Source organism: Podarcis bocagei (genome assembly GCF_964188305.1).
Source record: "Podarcis bocagei genome assembly, chromosome: 5".
NCBI lineage: Eukaryota > Metazoa > Chordata > Lepidosauria > Squamata > Lacertidae > Podarcis > Podarcis bocagei.
The window spans coordinates 52,831,381-52,847,634 of NC_138129.1; the positions used below are offsets into that span (position 1 = coordinate 52,831,381).

Sequence of the window (16,254 nt, forward strand, 5' to 3'; positions counted from 1 at the left end):
TAAGATTTTATTATTCTATTATCTGTCATTCCACATAATTCCCCCCCCCCACAATAATCACAGGCTGTGGATATTTGCTGAGAGCAGGGGAGGTAAACTCTGAATCCAGCTTTTCCAGTGTTACAGGATGTTTGTAGGAACTAAGAGGCTTAACTATATCAAGAGCAGTGGTGCTCTCTCTCTCTCTCTTTCACAAACACACACATACATACACTTGCCTGATTAATCAGGTATTCAGCTTATCTCACACCTCTTTCTCTGGTCTGTAAACAAAGACACTCCTTAGAGAAGTATTACACACACAAACCTGGATCTATTAGAAAATCTAATTTGAGGCCAAGATCATCTTCCATTTATCCAGCCAGACAAGCATATTTCAAAATTCAAGCAGAGGCAGCCAAGCTTCACACAAGGGACCAAATTAGTTTATCAACACACAAGTATAAAACCAGCCATCTGCACACCATATTAGCTAGTTTGAAATCAGGTTATGCACTAGCGATTAACCAGATCCAAAATCATGTCAGCACTAGATTTAGTGAGTCACAACTAGTTCAAAGGCTTCCAACAGGGCGAAATAAGATTTACACCGTCAGCATGAGCAGAATCTAGCTCTCTCTGTTACAGCAAAGAAGTGAATAAAAGTTATCCTTTCTGGTAAGATGCACACAACTAACTGCATGCTTTCTTCAGATCTCGCTACCAACCAGCGACCCTAGAATACCCCCCACAGGATAGCTGCCCTTACTTCATTTTAAACCCCTTAATAAGTCTGCAAAGTTCTCAGGACAGATCGCTATGTACACCCTCCCACTCTGCACCTAGCTAAGTAATCTACAACAGAAAAGCTCCCTCCACCAGATGACTGAGTGGATGGCCAGAGCCCATCATCCCTACAGATTCCTCTGTTCAGATGTAGCCTCCAGTTACAGCCCCAGCTCATGAAACCCATCTTGTTTGGGACAGTCATTTTGCCTGTGCTAATAGCTCCGCATCAAGTTTGCACAAGCCCAGCCCTTAAAATGAGTATGAGTGCCTGTGGGAGGGAGGGAGAAAGACCTGCTTGTTGGGCTTGGGACCTGCCAGAACTTAGTCACCCTTATTAATTTAAAGAGGAAGCCTTCGTGCCTAGCAAGGAGTGAAACTACCAGTAGATCCAGTGCGGGAGCTCAGCTGAGCCAGAGGGATGGGTCATGCCCAGCCTTGATAGAATTTGTGGAGGAACCTGTACTCTAGCCACCTGGCATCACAGAGACTCAGAAGTCCTTGCTTCCTTTTAATACAGCTGCAAACACAATCCTGGTTCCTGAGTAGGGTGGCCAGCTACAGACAATGATGGGACTCCTGCGCCTTTAACAAGTGTGTAAAAGTGGGGATTTTAGCAGGTACATAAACACCACTTGCTTCCACACAACTATTAATGGCATAGGACCCCTATGCCTCTTTGCACCTGGCCACCTCATACCTGAATTTCCGTCTGTGTTAGGCACCCAAGCAAAATGGGGAGGAAATTGAAACTGGCACATCTGCAGGTTTCGTTAGTCCAAGTGTTACTGAACTCCCAACTCGTATCAGCCACAAGGGATTGGGAATGACAAGAGTTGCACTCCAACCACTTCTGGAGGGCCACAGGTCCCCCACTCTTGTTTTTAAACCTAACTTGTGAAACAAAGAGCAGTTTCCTATTTTAAAAGATGTCTACCTCGCCATTTCAGATGCCGTCCTCCTGCCCACATTTTTTTTTGCAATTAAATTAGAAATAAACTACTTTAGTTCAGATTTTTTATTATTTGTCTGCATCAGATCAACAATCTTTAAAAGGTATGCATATAGAGAAAACTAACATTTTGCACGGTAGATTGCTCGATGGGCCCAAGCCAAACACACACACAATATTAACAATATAATACAGACAGGTGCAGTGCACATACCAGGGCTGAGGTCATTTACCCAGCCTATAAAAAAACAACAACAAAAAACAACAATACATTTACAGCATTTTTAAAAAGAATTACAACTTGTTTGCAGGAGCTACATATTGAGAGGGTCCTTTTCTCTTCGGAAAGAAAGTTTCAAGTATAGCAGAAATGGACAAAAATGCACTTTACAAAAAAATGAAAAGTAAAAAAGCTGCCATGGCAGTTGTAGGAGAGGGGTTGCAGCTGCAGCAGTACCTGGCTTCATGATCATCCTTTGGAAGGAGACACCAAAACAGATTTTTAAAGGTTATCAGTTAATCAACCAAATCGTTAGCCTTGTAGAACAGATTGCTTTCATGATCCAAACAGCATCTTTGCTTTGAGCAAAGGAATAGGCAGTTCAGGACAAATGATTGCAAGAACAGAACCATAGTTTTCAGTTGTACTTTTACAAAAATGTCGCTAGTTAAATTCATAAATCTACAAGAGTCTTGGAGCATTCGTTGCCTTACACATTTGTGTAAGAAGCAAGCAAAGATGGCTTTCTTTCCCATTTACGAAGACAAGAAGTTGAAAATCATGTTACATTCTCACAAAGCACCTAGAGGTATTGCAACTAAGCAGATGTACGGACATCTTCTTGTCAGTTAAAAGCTAAGACAATTTGGTTGCAGTACTATGCACACTTATCTGCGAGTAAGCCCTGCTGAAGAAAAGTGGGATTTATTTTTCAGTAAACATATAGGATTGTACAGTTAGCCAGCCAAAGCACAATTCTATATAAACTTATTTAAAAGTAGCTCCCACTGCATTCAGTGTGACTTGTTCCCTTAAAAGCAAAGATTGCATCCACAGGAATTTTAGCTGGTTGACAGCACCGAAGTAGTACACATTTATACGGCAACTTTTTAAAGGTTTCGCCTATAAATATGTGGTATCTCAATTTTGCAGGAAAAAGGTGTATTTGAATGTTAAGGCATTTTTGGCAATGCTTTAGCAGCATCCCTGAGCAGGACAAGGGTGGGGGGAATTAACATTGCAACTCTAGGCATACTTTGGGGTTAATGGCTGAAAAAAAAAGACAGGATTCCTCTGCTTAATAAAAGTTGTGTAGAAGATGTAAGCCTGCGTGACAACTTACAACTATTAAACTATACAACTAATTAAAAGTGCCAGAGTCTTGTCCTCATTTTCAGCTTGGCCACCTTAGAACACTTGCTTAACTCAATGGTGCTTTTATTGAATGTATGGATTGTGCTGTTAGTCCCATTAAACTCAAATGGGACTTGCTTCTGAGTTAAGGATCAGCAGGATTGTCCCGTACTACATTGGTCCTTGAAACCCTTCAGCTCATACATTCTCCCAGAGCAAGTTTTGCCTTTTGTTCAGGGTTTATAATTTGGTTTTACAACCTGTTCCAGAAGTGACCATTTTAGAAAAAAGAAAAAAGTTGACTTCCCCCTAGCCCCTTCCCTGGTCATTATATACGTTGGCAAAACATGAGGTAACACCCCCCCCCCCAATCTACCTTTGATTTAAAAAATTTGGTATGAGATGCAGATGTTTTAATTCACTGGGTTAACTTATTTCAAGCCAACCTTTTTGGATCTGTCCCTTTTGGCACCATCCCTTTGAACAAAAGGAGCCAGCAAGTTTAAATTTGTCCCTCTTTTCCTCAAGGATACCTACTATAAAAAGGTAGTTCGACAAGAGTAAGCATTTTACATTACAAGATAAAAAATAAAGACCATTGTACAGAGCAAAACATTAAAAAGTTAAACTTGCTTGAGGCAATTGACATAGTCTTTGAACTATGGCTGTGTGCACACTGAAGATTTGGAATGGGAATGGCAGAGATATGCTGCCACAATTATAGTGCCCACACACAAATATTTCCAGTGCAATTTTTCATATACTCTGCTGCAGTTAGATCTGTGTAACTATTCACTCTTAAATACACAAACGTTTTCCATATTGCCATGGAAGAACCAACTGGGTTTCCTCTTTAAATATTAAAATGTTTTACTAATATATACATAATTTACCTCTTCCAATAAGAAAATATTCCATCCCTTCATAAATAGAGTTCAGAGTCTCTTTGCGTCCCTGTCCCATCCCCCTCTTCTTCATCCCTACCACATCCCACCCCGGTGCCCCAGGGAGCAGGCCATGCTTCACACATGCCTCTTCATGTGCAGGGCCAGGTGATCTGATCGGGAGAAGGCACGGTCACAGAGGTGGCACTGGAAGGGCCGGACACCAGTGTGTTTGCGGTAATGGCGTGTTAGTTCATCTGACCGTGCAAATTTCCAGCCGCAGCCTTCCCAGTTACAGTGATAAGGCTTCTCACCTGGAAAAACAGAAAAGGAGAGAAACGTGAACTTTCTAGCCTGGTGAAAAGGAGTGCAAATGGCTCTGTCTCCACCCACCCTGGGGCAAACACTCGCCCAAATAAAAGATCAAGTGAGTCTATTCCAGGGAATGTACTCTCAAGTGATCTCACAACCCTGGTGAAAACTGGCCCCAACGATGTCCTACATTGGACGTAACCGCTTTACATCAAATTCGCATTAGTTCAACCTAGTCAGCGGTCTGAACTGGAGAGTTCTGTAAACAAACTTCCGGGCAAACAACATGCACAGGATTGTACTGCATGCGCCTTTCCAGAAACAATTTAATTCGCGGAATAAAGCAACAAGCACTGGCGCTGTCCTGCCAAGCTCTGCTCCTGCAGCGTCCCCTGTACACAACCGGCACATTCCCGGGAAGACATGATTGGCCAAAGCACGCCCAAGTGTCATATAAGATCAGCCTGGCAGAGTTTGCTGCCAGTTTTCGCACAGTCGGCGAGTCTGCCCTGCGTCCAATTCTCCACATTGCTACACCCTGTGCGCCCACGCACGCTTCCCCCGCGCCGCTCCTTCTCTTGGGGAGCCCTTCTCCGCGAACCCGCTTCCCCACATCCACCCACCCGAGGCGATCCGCGTCCCTCCCACCCCCAGCGACCCTTAACTCCACTCCCAGCCCCGCGCCCTCCTGCCCGGGCCCTGCGCCCTCCTTACCCGTGTGGGTCCGCATGTGCGCCTTGAGATGTGAGCTCTTCGTGTAGGTCTTGCCGCAGCCGGCGAACTCGCAGTTGTGGGTGGCCGTGCGCTTGCGCGCCCAGGACCTGCGGCCCCTCTTCGGCTTGCACTCCTCCGGGGGCCCCATCGGGGCGTAGTAATCCAAGACGGGCGAGTTGGGCGGCGTTACCAGCAGCCCGTGCAGGCCCTGGGCGTGCGCGTTCAAGGACTCCCGGAAGACGCTGAAGTGTCCACGGAACTGGGGCTGCATCTGCCCGGCGAAGTTGGGCGGGAAGAGGTGGGCGCCCCGGGGGTAATGCTGGGGGGCTCCCATCTGCGCGTGCATGTCGCCGGCCACCTGGCACTGGGCCGCGGGGCTCATCTGCTCGCTGGGGAAGCCGGAGGGCGCGTGCTGCGGGAGGGGCGGCTGCTGGTGCTGCTGCTGCAGCATGGCCTGCATCAGGAGAGGCTTGTGGTCCAGAGGAGCGGGCCCCAGGCAATCGGGGCTGCCGCTCATCATGCACGGCTGCCCGTCCATCGGCTCCTGCTTGACGCGCAGGTGCTCCATGGATAGGCCCCGAGCTAAGCCTGGGGGAGCGTGGGCCAAGCCAGGGGCGCGCAGCTCCGTGTATTCCCGCCGCTGCAGCTCGCAAGGGCCCGGCCCTGCTGCCGCGTGCTGTTGCATGTCCTGCGTGAAGAGCTCGGCCATGTAGCTGTGGCCGGGGCTGGGCAGGTAGGACGCGGCGAACTTGTTGGAGGGCTGCTGGTAGTTGGAGCTGTCGCTGTCGTAGGTGGTGCCGCAGCTCTCGGGAGTCTCGGGCAACGGGTAGTTGGGGTTGGGATGCGGGGGCGCCGCCACCCCCGTGGGCTGCCCGTTCGTGGTGTGCGCCAGGATGAACTCCAGGTCGACGAAGTTCCCTAGCTCGTCCGCTTCCCTCTTGATGGTCGCGGCGCCCTCCACGTGGGTGGGGATCCTCTGCTGCTGCTGCGTGGATAGGAGCAGCGGGGTTATGGCGGGGAAAGAGTTAAGGTGCCAGGCGCAAACATGCTACTGGGGAGCCAAATCCAGACACTATTTATAGCACCCCCTAACCTGAAAAACGGGTTGCGCGCACCTTCCCTCTCCGATGAGTTTAAGGGCAGGGTGCGCCTGGCACTCAAATCACTTCGAATTAATACCAATCTGCTAGGCTCCACTGGATCCCACCCGGTCCCCTCGCTATGGTTTGGAGGAGCGGATCCTGCATCTACACAGCCTACTAGTACGCCAGCCAGGAATGAGCCGGGATCGCTTCCTGATCTCTCCAAAATGTACCCATCTCCTCTTGGAATGTAGTTAATTATGGAGGAGTTAATTGACTTGACCCCCCCACTAGCCCCGCCCTCTCTCCGCCCCCGCCCCAATATTTGATTGGTTCCGCTCAGCGAGAAGCCCCTCGCGCTGGAATATGACTGGTACGCTCCGTCCTTTGCAGATTACGGCGGTCTTTACCAAAACGTCCCGCGGAGAGTTAAGTTTAAATTTCTCGGCCGTCAAAAAAACTTCATCCCTGCATCCTTTCCAAGTCCCACAAAAATATGTTCAAGGTGTTTTTGTTTCTAGCTAGCCTTTAAATTGTTAGATCGCCCAGAGATTTTCGTGGGGACAAAAATACATTTTACACGCAAATGCGTATAAGGGAGCCGTGACGACCTTTAAGAAGAAAAGGGAGATTTTAATTGGGGGTGTGTGTGTGAGAGAGCAATGCTCAACTACCTTCCTCCTCCACTACCACGCTTTTCTGCTCAAAATCGCTTTCCCTAAGAGCCTTTTTCGTAGGGACACCCATTCCGGCTTCAAAATGCCCCTCTCCCAAAGTTTCCTTATTAAAGGACCAGAGCTTGCACGCGCCGCCACTGCCCCTCGGGGTGCCCAACGCAGCGCAGGATCGGGACCCAAATCAGGTAGGAATTTCAGTAACTGTGAGGGGCTAACTTTGCTACCGAACAATTCGGGCATCAATTCAGCCTGATCAGGAACTCCACCCTTACTCTCTGCACGTACTCCTGGACCAGGATAAAACTCTCGCTTATATACATTCTAGTATCCTGCCCGCGCTCCAAGAGGCTGAGTGCGGTATTTTAGCCTCACAGCTGTGAGCTGAGTTTAAGGCATGTGTCACTCCAGAATTCTTAAGATAATTTCGAAAGTTTTTTTCTTTTTTTTTAAGCTAAAACCTCAATAACGTTGCTGCCCCCAAACAGCTCAGGCAAGAGTTTTAAATTAACATCGTTGAAAAATCTTATTGCTCGCAGCCGATCCTGACCTCTGTCATTTTTATATGATCCAAGGTAGTTTACCCTCCTACGAGTGCAAAGACCAGGAACCTCCCCAGCAAAGCCAGGCAGGTTAGAAGTGGGGTGCAGCCTCAAGGCGCCGTCGCGCAGAGTTTCTAACACCCTTCCCCAAAATACACATCTGGATCCTGGCGGCGGCAAGGGGAGCAACGGAGGGCGATTAAGAACGGGAAAACTGTCCCCGGGGGCCCAGGGCCCCTGCCCCGCAACCCCTCCAAATAGTCTCGGAGCGCCATTCCGTTAATATTAGTTTTAAAGGACGGGAGGGTCTTCCTTGCGCCTTGCCCCTCCGGCGCTTTCCCAAACAGTTCCGTGCGCCCTCACCTGTACCATGTCGGGCTGCCGGTCTTCCAGCTGCACCAATCCGGCAAAGGTGGAGATAGACGGCAAGACAGCTTCCTCCACGGCTGCGCTCATCTTGCACGGTGGCTTGAGCGGGAAAGAGCTAGGAAACTGCCCCGAGTCCGGCAGCTCCCCTCCAGGCACTGAACGAGCGCTGAACTTCTGCAAGCGCCAAAAAAAAAAAAAAAAAAAAGGTTCCTTGCGTTCCAGTAGTAAAACAGCTGAGCTCCCGTGCGCTCTGATTGGCCGAGGCGAACTACATATTCAGGAGGCTCATCTTTGGAATTTATTACAAAGGAAACGGCCACGCCCACTACAAAGGTCTCGGCTGTAGTCGAAGCTCGTTGACAAGCAAATGGAAATGAGCAAGAAAATCCCATTCTTGGTAAAGGAAGGGGCACCTTCCCACTTTTTTTTAGGTCCAGAAGCAGACCTACTAAGCAAGCGGTCTTTACTCTGGAGCAATTGCCACGGAATGCTTCCGGTAGGCACTTCGTAGGAAATCGATTTGGAGAGAGCAGCCTACACTTCGAGATCCACGGTGCTAGTGATTAGTTAGTGTCCGCCTGGGTTTGCGGAGAGGCAGGTTTAAATCCCCACTCCGGTCAACTGGCGATGGCTAAGAGACCACGCAGGAGGGGTTGTTGTATGCGAGGATAAAATTGCAGTGTGTGTATGAGAGACAGAGAACATCAAATACTGTACCCTGCTTTTCCTAGAAGGAGAGGTAGTGTGTGTGTGGGGTCGATGAATATAAGATACAACTTATAACTAAAGTCAGGATCCAGCTTCTAGGGGAAGCTATGAACCTATGCATGGAAGCTTGGAAGTCATTCTGCACGCTTCATGCATAATTGCAAAAAACAGAAGTGCAAGTGGTGGTTGCCCAGTTAACTGTAATAGCAATGTCAGAGAGTTGTGTTTTGCCTCTGAACATCTCATGAAGCAGAGAAGAAAACAGCTACAATGAAGGACTGTAAGAAGATCTTACGTGCCCCCAGCCCAATGTCCACAGCTGAAAATGGCATAGTTGGGGCTACTGCTAAAGTTCCAAAGAATATACATTAAAGCCCACTGTTATGTCTTATGCAGTTATGCTGCTTTATACTTTGTTACATTGTATGTCTAATTTAAATTGTTTTCTATAAGGTGTCCTGATTTTTCTTTTTAAACTGGACATCCTATCAATATTGTTCATAAATTTTAAAAAGGGCATGAAATAGGAAAGGCAGATCAGGTGGCTGAACAGGCATGTTTATCTTAATTAGAGAGTGAGAAGGAATATTGAAAGTCATGTACAGTACTTCAACAACCTATACCTAATCAAAATGTTTCACAGCAGACTGAAATCCTCCATAAAGTCTTCACAGAAAGGCATCCCATAACTGCCCTTGGACTCAGTTCAGAAATTCAGAGATGCCCATTGTAAAGGGGTATTAGGGGTCTATAGAAATACAGCTCTGCTATTCCTCTTCAGTAATTTGCTGTGGAAGTAGCATCTATAGCAAATGAGTTCTGGTTCTGATGCATGATTTTCCCTCTACGGAAGAAGGTAAGTGGAGAAACACACAGGGTGATAGACATAATGTTTAGCACACAATGTGCTTCATGGGTATCTCCACAAAAAGAATGATTAGAACTGAGTGAAATAATTTAAGAGAAAGGTCTGACTTCCAAGTTTAGAAACCAAACAGGGCAAATTCTTAGCCCCACCTCCCAAAAGACAGCAGAAGGGAGATGTCACAATAGTGAATGAAACTCAAAATCATAATGAGATCAATCCTCTGCATGATTACTCAGAAGTAAGCCCTTGAAGCCTGTCAATGAGTTCTAAGCATAATGTGCATTAATCATCCTTTATATGCAAAACCAAAGTCGGTAAAAGTTCTGGGTAAAACTGGGACTTTAATCTATATGTGTGATGGTGTGTAGAAATCAAAGGTTGAACATTTTTGAGCAAAAATGATGTGTGGTATCCAACTAGGCCATACTCAGAGTAGACCCATTTAAATTAATGGACTTGAGTCCATTGTGATTTTGTATGCTATGTACATATTAACAGTGTTCTGCTAACAGCTCAGCTGGTAGAGCATGCAACCCAGCGCCGTTGGGAAAATGATTCCTGCATCGCAGGGCCCTCCTGGTCCCTTCCAACTCTACAATTCCATGATTTCCTAGAGCTATAGAAAACAAGCTGTTGAAATTAAACAATTAAAATCATTTTTAAAAATAGACAGTCTGCTGTTTCTTCAAATTATTCCTTCCTTTCTTCCTTGCCTCCTCTTATGTATGAAACTGCTACTCATATCACTTGAATGATGCTCTGTCTTAAATCTCAAACCTATTTTTTTCTGTGAAGCCTTTGACACAGTCTCTATTTCCTATTGCAATTAAGCCTAAATATGTGTAAACTAGTAATGCATATTCTTCCCTTATTTACCCTGGCTTCAAGTTACAAAGAAAGGAGATTCTAAAGAAACATCAGAAGAAACTTTCAGATAGTAAGAGCTGCACGACAGGGGAATAATCTCCCTCTGAAAGTTGTGGACTTCCCAGGAAGGATCCTTGGAGGTTTTTAAGCAGAAGCTGGATAGTCATCTGTCATGGATGCTTTAGCTGAGATTCCTCTATTGAAGGGGGTTGGGCTAGATGACCTTTGGGGTCCCTTCCAGCTCTAGGATTCTACATTCCCCTCTCCTTTCTCTGTTGTCTCCCTGTGATAGATTATAGGTTATAAACCCTATGGGCAGAGACTTATCCCTTTGTACTCGATAAAGCCTCGTACACGCTGGTATTTATATAAATCTTCAACAAAATGTTGCATCGGGGAGTGTTCTAGGCAGCCAACCTTGGGTTTTAAAAGCCAGGATATTATAGATTTTTTAAAGTTTCTATATCATTGCTATTGAAAACAGTTGCTTTTTGTTTTATGCTCAGTGGATAATATGTTGTCCATTTATCTTCTAAGATATTTAAAAAATATTTGCAAACTCTTCAACATATCTGCCCTAACTTTATTTCCCCTAAGATGGACTTGTTGCCCAGTTTCGTTAGTCTTTCCAGCTAGGAGTTGTTTTCTTGCGAACCCCTTTGTTGCCTGTTAGCAATTTTTCTGAACTGCAAGTGCCTAAATGAATGCAATACTCCACCTTCAGCTAGACCTGGGTGAGTACCATGTGAGTCTTAATGACAAAGAACACTTACTTCCAGGGGCGCCGACTTATAAAAAATATTGGGGGGGCCCATACCGGGGTCCTGCCGCTGGTTCGCTCGGGTTGCTGGGAGAACGCAGTTCGAGGTGGCGGTGTTGGGGAGAGACCCTCGCTCAGGGCGCCACTAGACTTGGCGGCTGGCGGCCTATCTGGGGGTTTTTGGAGCGTATTTCGGCGGAGCGATTGGGGAGGAGGGGGCTTGTTGCCGGATTCTTCAGCTGGGCCGGAGATCCGCTGCTGGGGGGTCCCTGGGCCGAGTTGTGAGCACGGCCTGCTGAAGGGAGATCCAGCCGATTGCGCGACGGGGACGGCCGGGGCTCTCCGGCTAGGGCGTGCGGCTGGCTGGCTGGCGAGGGAGCAGGTGGGGAGGAGGCGGGGGTCCTCACTCTCTTAGGAAACGCACCCGCGCGCCCGATTGCCACGAAGTCCGAAGGGTGCGTGTGTGGAATTAAAAAGCAAAAACGAGATACGGGCAGGGCAGGCAAAGAGTTTTCTGCAAGAGGATGGAGGGCAGGTTGAAGAGAAAATCACTCAGGATGAGACAGTCAAATCAGCCATGATAAAATGGGCTCAGGATATTGGGTATAACATCATGTTTGAGGACTGGGAAAGGTTATGGACCACCGGAATGAAATTCACGGCATGTAATGCCTTGAAGGAAAATATTATGAAAATGATTTATAGGTGGTACATGACCCCAGTCAAGCTTGCAAAAATATATCACCTGTCTGATAATAAATGTTGGAAATGTAAGGAGGCTGAAGGGACATTCTTTCACCTCTGGTGGACTTGTCCAAAAGTGAAGGCCTTCTGGGAAATGATCTATAATGAGTTAAAAAAGGTATTCAAGTATACCTTTCCCAAGAAACCAGAGGCCTTCCTCTTGGGCATTGTTGGCCAGAAAGTGTTAAAGAAGGATAGAACTTTCTTTATGTATGCAACTACAGCAGCAAGAATACTTATCGCAAAATATTGGAAGACACAAGATTTGCCCACACTGGAAGAGTGGCAGACGCAATTGATGGACTACATGGAACTGGCTGAAATGACTGGCAGAATCCGAGATTTGGGAGAAGAAACAACGGAAGAGGACTGGAAAAAATTTAAGGACTATTTACAAAAACAATATAAGTTGTATGAATGTTAAAAATTTACACGATTCGGAAACTATAGCTTCAGCAATTAGATTTGGGAAACAGGAAATTATATTTTAAGTAAAAAAAGGTCAAAATCTAAGGTAATACTATGTTTAATTTAAGATATAAGTAACTGATGAAAAGTATGTTAAATTTAGAGGTATAGTATTTGAAAAGTACAAAATAAGGTACGAAACAAGGTAATAATTTGCTGATATCTTTATTATAAAGAATGCAGGGTAAGGGAGATGCGAGGAAGTCCAGTTAGTTATATAAAAAATGTGTTGAATGGTTGGTTTTCTTTTCTTCTTTTTCTTTTTTTCTTTTTCTTGTTCTTTTACTTTTTTCTTCAGTGTATGTTTCTAACTTTGTATTTGAAACCTTAATAAAATATTTATAAAAAAAGAAGAAGAGAAAATCCTTTCGCTTTTCTGGGGCGCAGGGAAGTCTCAGAGCCAGAGGTTGGGGAAGGGACCCCCTTTGCTCTGCCCTCTTCTCCCGTCTTAGATTTGCATGGGGGTCCCCGCCCGAGCTTGCCTGGCCACCGGGCCACACAAGGGCCGCACCTTGCTAGCCGCGCAGCTATCCTCCGCGGCTGCGGAGCGGCCCTGCGCCGGTGCCCAGCCCCTCTGGGCGCCCGCTGCGCTGCCAATGACAAGCGGGCGACGTCGCGGGCGGGGAAGGCGTCGCTTTCTTTCCCGATCCTGCATCCTCCCAGTCTTCCAGCCCTTTTTTGGGTTGGAAGCTCGTCTCGTTCGCCCTTCTCCTTTCTTCACCCTGCGCGCAATTTTCCTCCCTCGTCTCCCTCCCCATTTCTCCTTCCTTCCTTCCTTCCTGACTGACGGGCTTGGGCTCGGGCTCAGGCTCCGGGTCGGGCTCGGGCTCAGGCTCGGGCTCAGGGTCGGGCTCGGGCTCCGGGTCGGGCTCAGGCTCAGGCTCGGGCAGCCACAGCGTCGGCGGTGTTGGCGATCGGCGGCGCGGGGGGATGGCCCTCCCGGGGGAGCCGGCGCTGCTCAATGGGGTTGCCAAGGAGACAGGCCGGCCGCCCTCCTCCCCCGGCCCGGCGCCCCCCGCCGCGCCGGTGCCTGTTATCGAGCTGGTGCGCGCCGGGCGCCCTATAAAAGCCGCGGACGCGCCCACCGCCGCCCGAGATTATTGGGGGGGCTGAGCCCCCCCAAACGAATTTTTGAGGGGGCTCGGGCCCCCTCAAGCCCCATGGAGTCGGCGCCTATGCTTACTTCACTTCTTCTTAGTCTTAGAAGTGATGCTTCTGCTGATAACAGAAAAAGACATTCACCATTATTTGTCACAGAATCGTATTGCTGACTCATGCTTGGTTTGTTATCCGAGCTAACACTGATACCATTTTCAGCACTCTTGCTGCCTGCCTGGTTGTTCTCCTATCTTATTCCCAAACATTTGTATCTTCTTTGCCACTTCTAACACATATCCCATATCTAACAGTTCTGCCTTTATGTTTGTTGCTGTCTTCTCATTTTGGTAGTTTATTAGCTGGGCTTTGAATCTTGAGCTTGAGCAATTGATAAGGCTTACATTTCTCTTACACCTTAGGATTGAATCAGACTGCAGAGTCAAATTGATTGGATTAGGGTTTTAGAGCAATATTAGCATCCCAATACTGAAATTACATCCATTAGCAGCATGAGATTGCCTGAGGCCACAATGCTAACCAAAATGGAAGTAGGGAGTAGAAAGGTGTGATTGGTAAACTATGGAGTAAATAATGGGTTATTCTAGGCCTACAGATCTCGCATGTCAAGCTTCTTGAAGACCTAGCTCAAACGGGTTGAAGGAGAAAGTTCACAGATTTGTTGTGATGATCACATGAGGAGAGGGATAACCATCCTTGAGCCCTTTGGAGGAAAGGTGGGATATAATAATAATAATAATAATAATAATAATAATAATAATAATACCTCTGGATACGAACGGGATCCATTCCGGAGACCCGTTCGCATCCTGAAGTAAACGCAACCCACGTCTGTGTGTGTGCGGGTTGCAATTCGCTGCTTCCATGCATGCGCATGATGTCATTTTGACTGCACATGCGCGAGCGGCGGAACCTGGAAGTAATGCGTTCTGTTATTTCCGGGTCACAGCGAAGCGCAGCCCGAAAGTGTTCAACCTGAAGCAACTTCAACCCAAGGTATGACTGTATAACTATAGCCCAGGTTCATATCAGAATACTCTAGCACAGTGTTTCCCAAACGTTTTTGGGCAACGGCACACCTGTTTACCGGAAAAAAATCTCGCGGCACACCACCATTAAAGCCCTGCCCCGTGACGTCAGCGCGCAGCGTCACGCCGGGAGGGACGCACAAAAGTGAAAGTTTTTTCCCTCCCCCTTGCCGGGGTGGGAGGAGGCAGCAGAGCGAGGGACTGAGGGACGGCGGCAGCTGAGGCGGCGGCGGCTGTTGTGGTGGTGGCGGCGATAGCGGACGGAGGAGGGGGCGGCGGCGGGAGTTGCTGCTGCTGTTGTTGCTGCTGCTGCCCGGACATGCCGGCCTCCTCCTCCTCCGCTGTCTCGCGCTCCTCCATTTGCACGCGCTGCCCCGCCGCTCGGCACCACCACCGCGGAGCCGCCCCGGCTCGACGCGGATCCTCGCCGCCGCCGCCTCTCGCCGCCCGACTCGCCCGCCTCCCTCCCACGGCACACCAGCCGATGTCTCACGGCACAGTAGTGTGCCGCGGAACACCGGTTGGGAAACACTGCTCTAGCATGCAGTTCCTCCAGATGTAGTATCATCCACAAATTTTATAAAGTTAAATGTACTAGACCCAGCAGTACTTCTATGAAATGCCAGTGGCTGTTTATTTTCAGAATCATATTAATCAATTTGTAACTACCAATACAGTCGTACCTTGGATCCTGAACGCCTTGGCTCCCAAACAAATTGGCTCCCGAACAATCAAAACCCAGAAGTGAGTGTTCCAGTTTTTGAATGATTTTTGGAAGCCAAACGCAGCTTCCTGTAGCCAATCAGAAGCCACGCTTTGGTTTCCGAACGTACAACTGTATTGAAGAGTTGGAAGGAACCCCAAGGATCATCTAGTCCAGCCCCTTGTAATGCAGGGATATGCAGCTGTCCCATCTAGGGATTGAACCTTCAACCTTGGCATTATAAGCAACACACTCTAACTAAGCTATCCCAGTTACTCAACCCATCCATTCCTACCTCTTCAATAAAGTAGCAGAAGACAATAGGAATGTAGTTTGGATTCGTCAAGGCTTTGGATGTAAGAAAGCTTGAGGAAAGTGACATAAAAGAGTAATATAAATTCTACTTTTTCTGCTGCTTGTTTAGCATGCCCAGAGCTGAGCCCACCTACAAGAGGATGCGTGCACATCAAGTTGTAGAAACAACACGTGCATTTCCCTATGTGAGGAGATGCACAGGCTTAGTTTTAGGTGTCAAAACCCAAATGTTTTGCTTGTTCTTTCCCAGCCCCTGAACAATAGTTTTAAATGTCTGAAGCAACTCAGACAATATAGCAAGAAATGAAATAGGGAGGCAGGTGGTTGCTGCTGCTTCCAGGACTAGAACAGGGCCTCCCATCAATTATCTCTGACTTTCTGTTCATGTGTAAACTCATATCTAGTAATAGGAAATGCAGATATGCCCCTCCCCTCCATGATAAAAGGTGCAAAAAGCAACATGTACTACATATATATTCAATAAGAGAGGAAATGCGAAAAGGTAAATTGTTCTATTTGCTTACTACACAAGTGTGGGCACATGACTTCCCTATGCATATTATTTCCATTCTCTGTGTTAGGGCATCCCCACACATGACTTCATAATTTGAAGTATTGTATGAATGCCTCTGTAGTTCATGAATGGATCCTATCCTCTCTTGGTTTCTTGCCTACCTACATGACTGATGGGGGAAGTTACGAGAATATCCCCTGATTTCACTATGGGGATGCCCAAGGGAAAGTACCTGCTTATTCTAATTACCTCCTCTGTTTCTGCACTGCAGCACCAGACTGGCAGTGCAAGCGCTGCTGCATGAATATGGCCTTACCTGCCAATCTGAAGCACATTTTCTTGGAAGAAGCCTAACAAGTGTCAGCTGCCACAAAATATTGCACTGTATGTATGCATACACCATACAAGAGATACTGACTTCATTTGCATACGTGTGTGTGTGTGTTAACCTAACGCTCATGTCACAATAAACCAATTAGCCCTTAAACTGCCATAGCACCCTTGGTCTTATTAAT

General features: G+C 47.3%; 1 protein-coding gene across 1 annotated transcript; it reads right to left on the reverse strand.

Moving 5' to 3' along the window:
- Positions 1–1,768: 1,768 nt before the first annotated feature.
- On the reverse strand, positions 1,769–8,374 carry KLF17 (KLF transcription factor 17). Its single transcript, XM_081195325.1, has 3 exons — positions 7,643–8,374; positions 4,982–5,966; positions 1,769–4,269 (listed from the first exon to the last, which is right to left on the reverse strand). The coding sequence occupies exons 1-3, from the start codon at positions 7,733–7,735 to the stop codon at positions 4,094–4,096; spliced, it is 1,254 nt and encodes a 417-aa protein (XP_081051451.1). The 5' UTR covers positions 7,736–8,374; the 3' UTR covers positions 1,769–4,093.
- Positions 8,375–16,254: the final 7,880 nt, after the last annotated feature.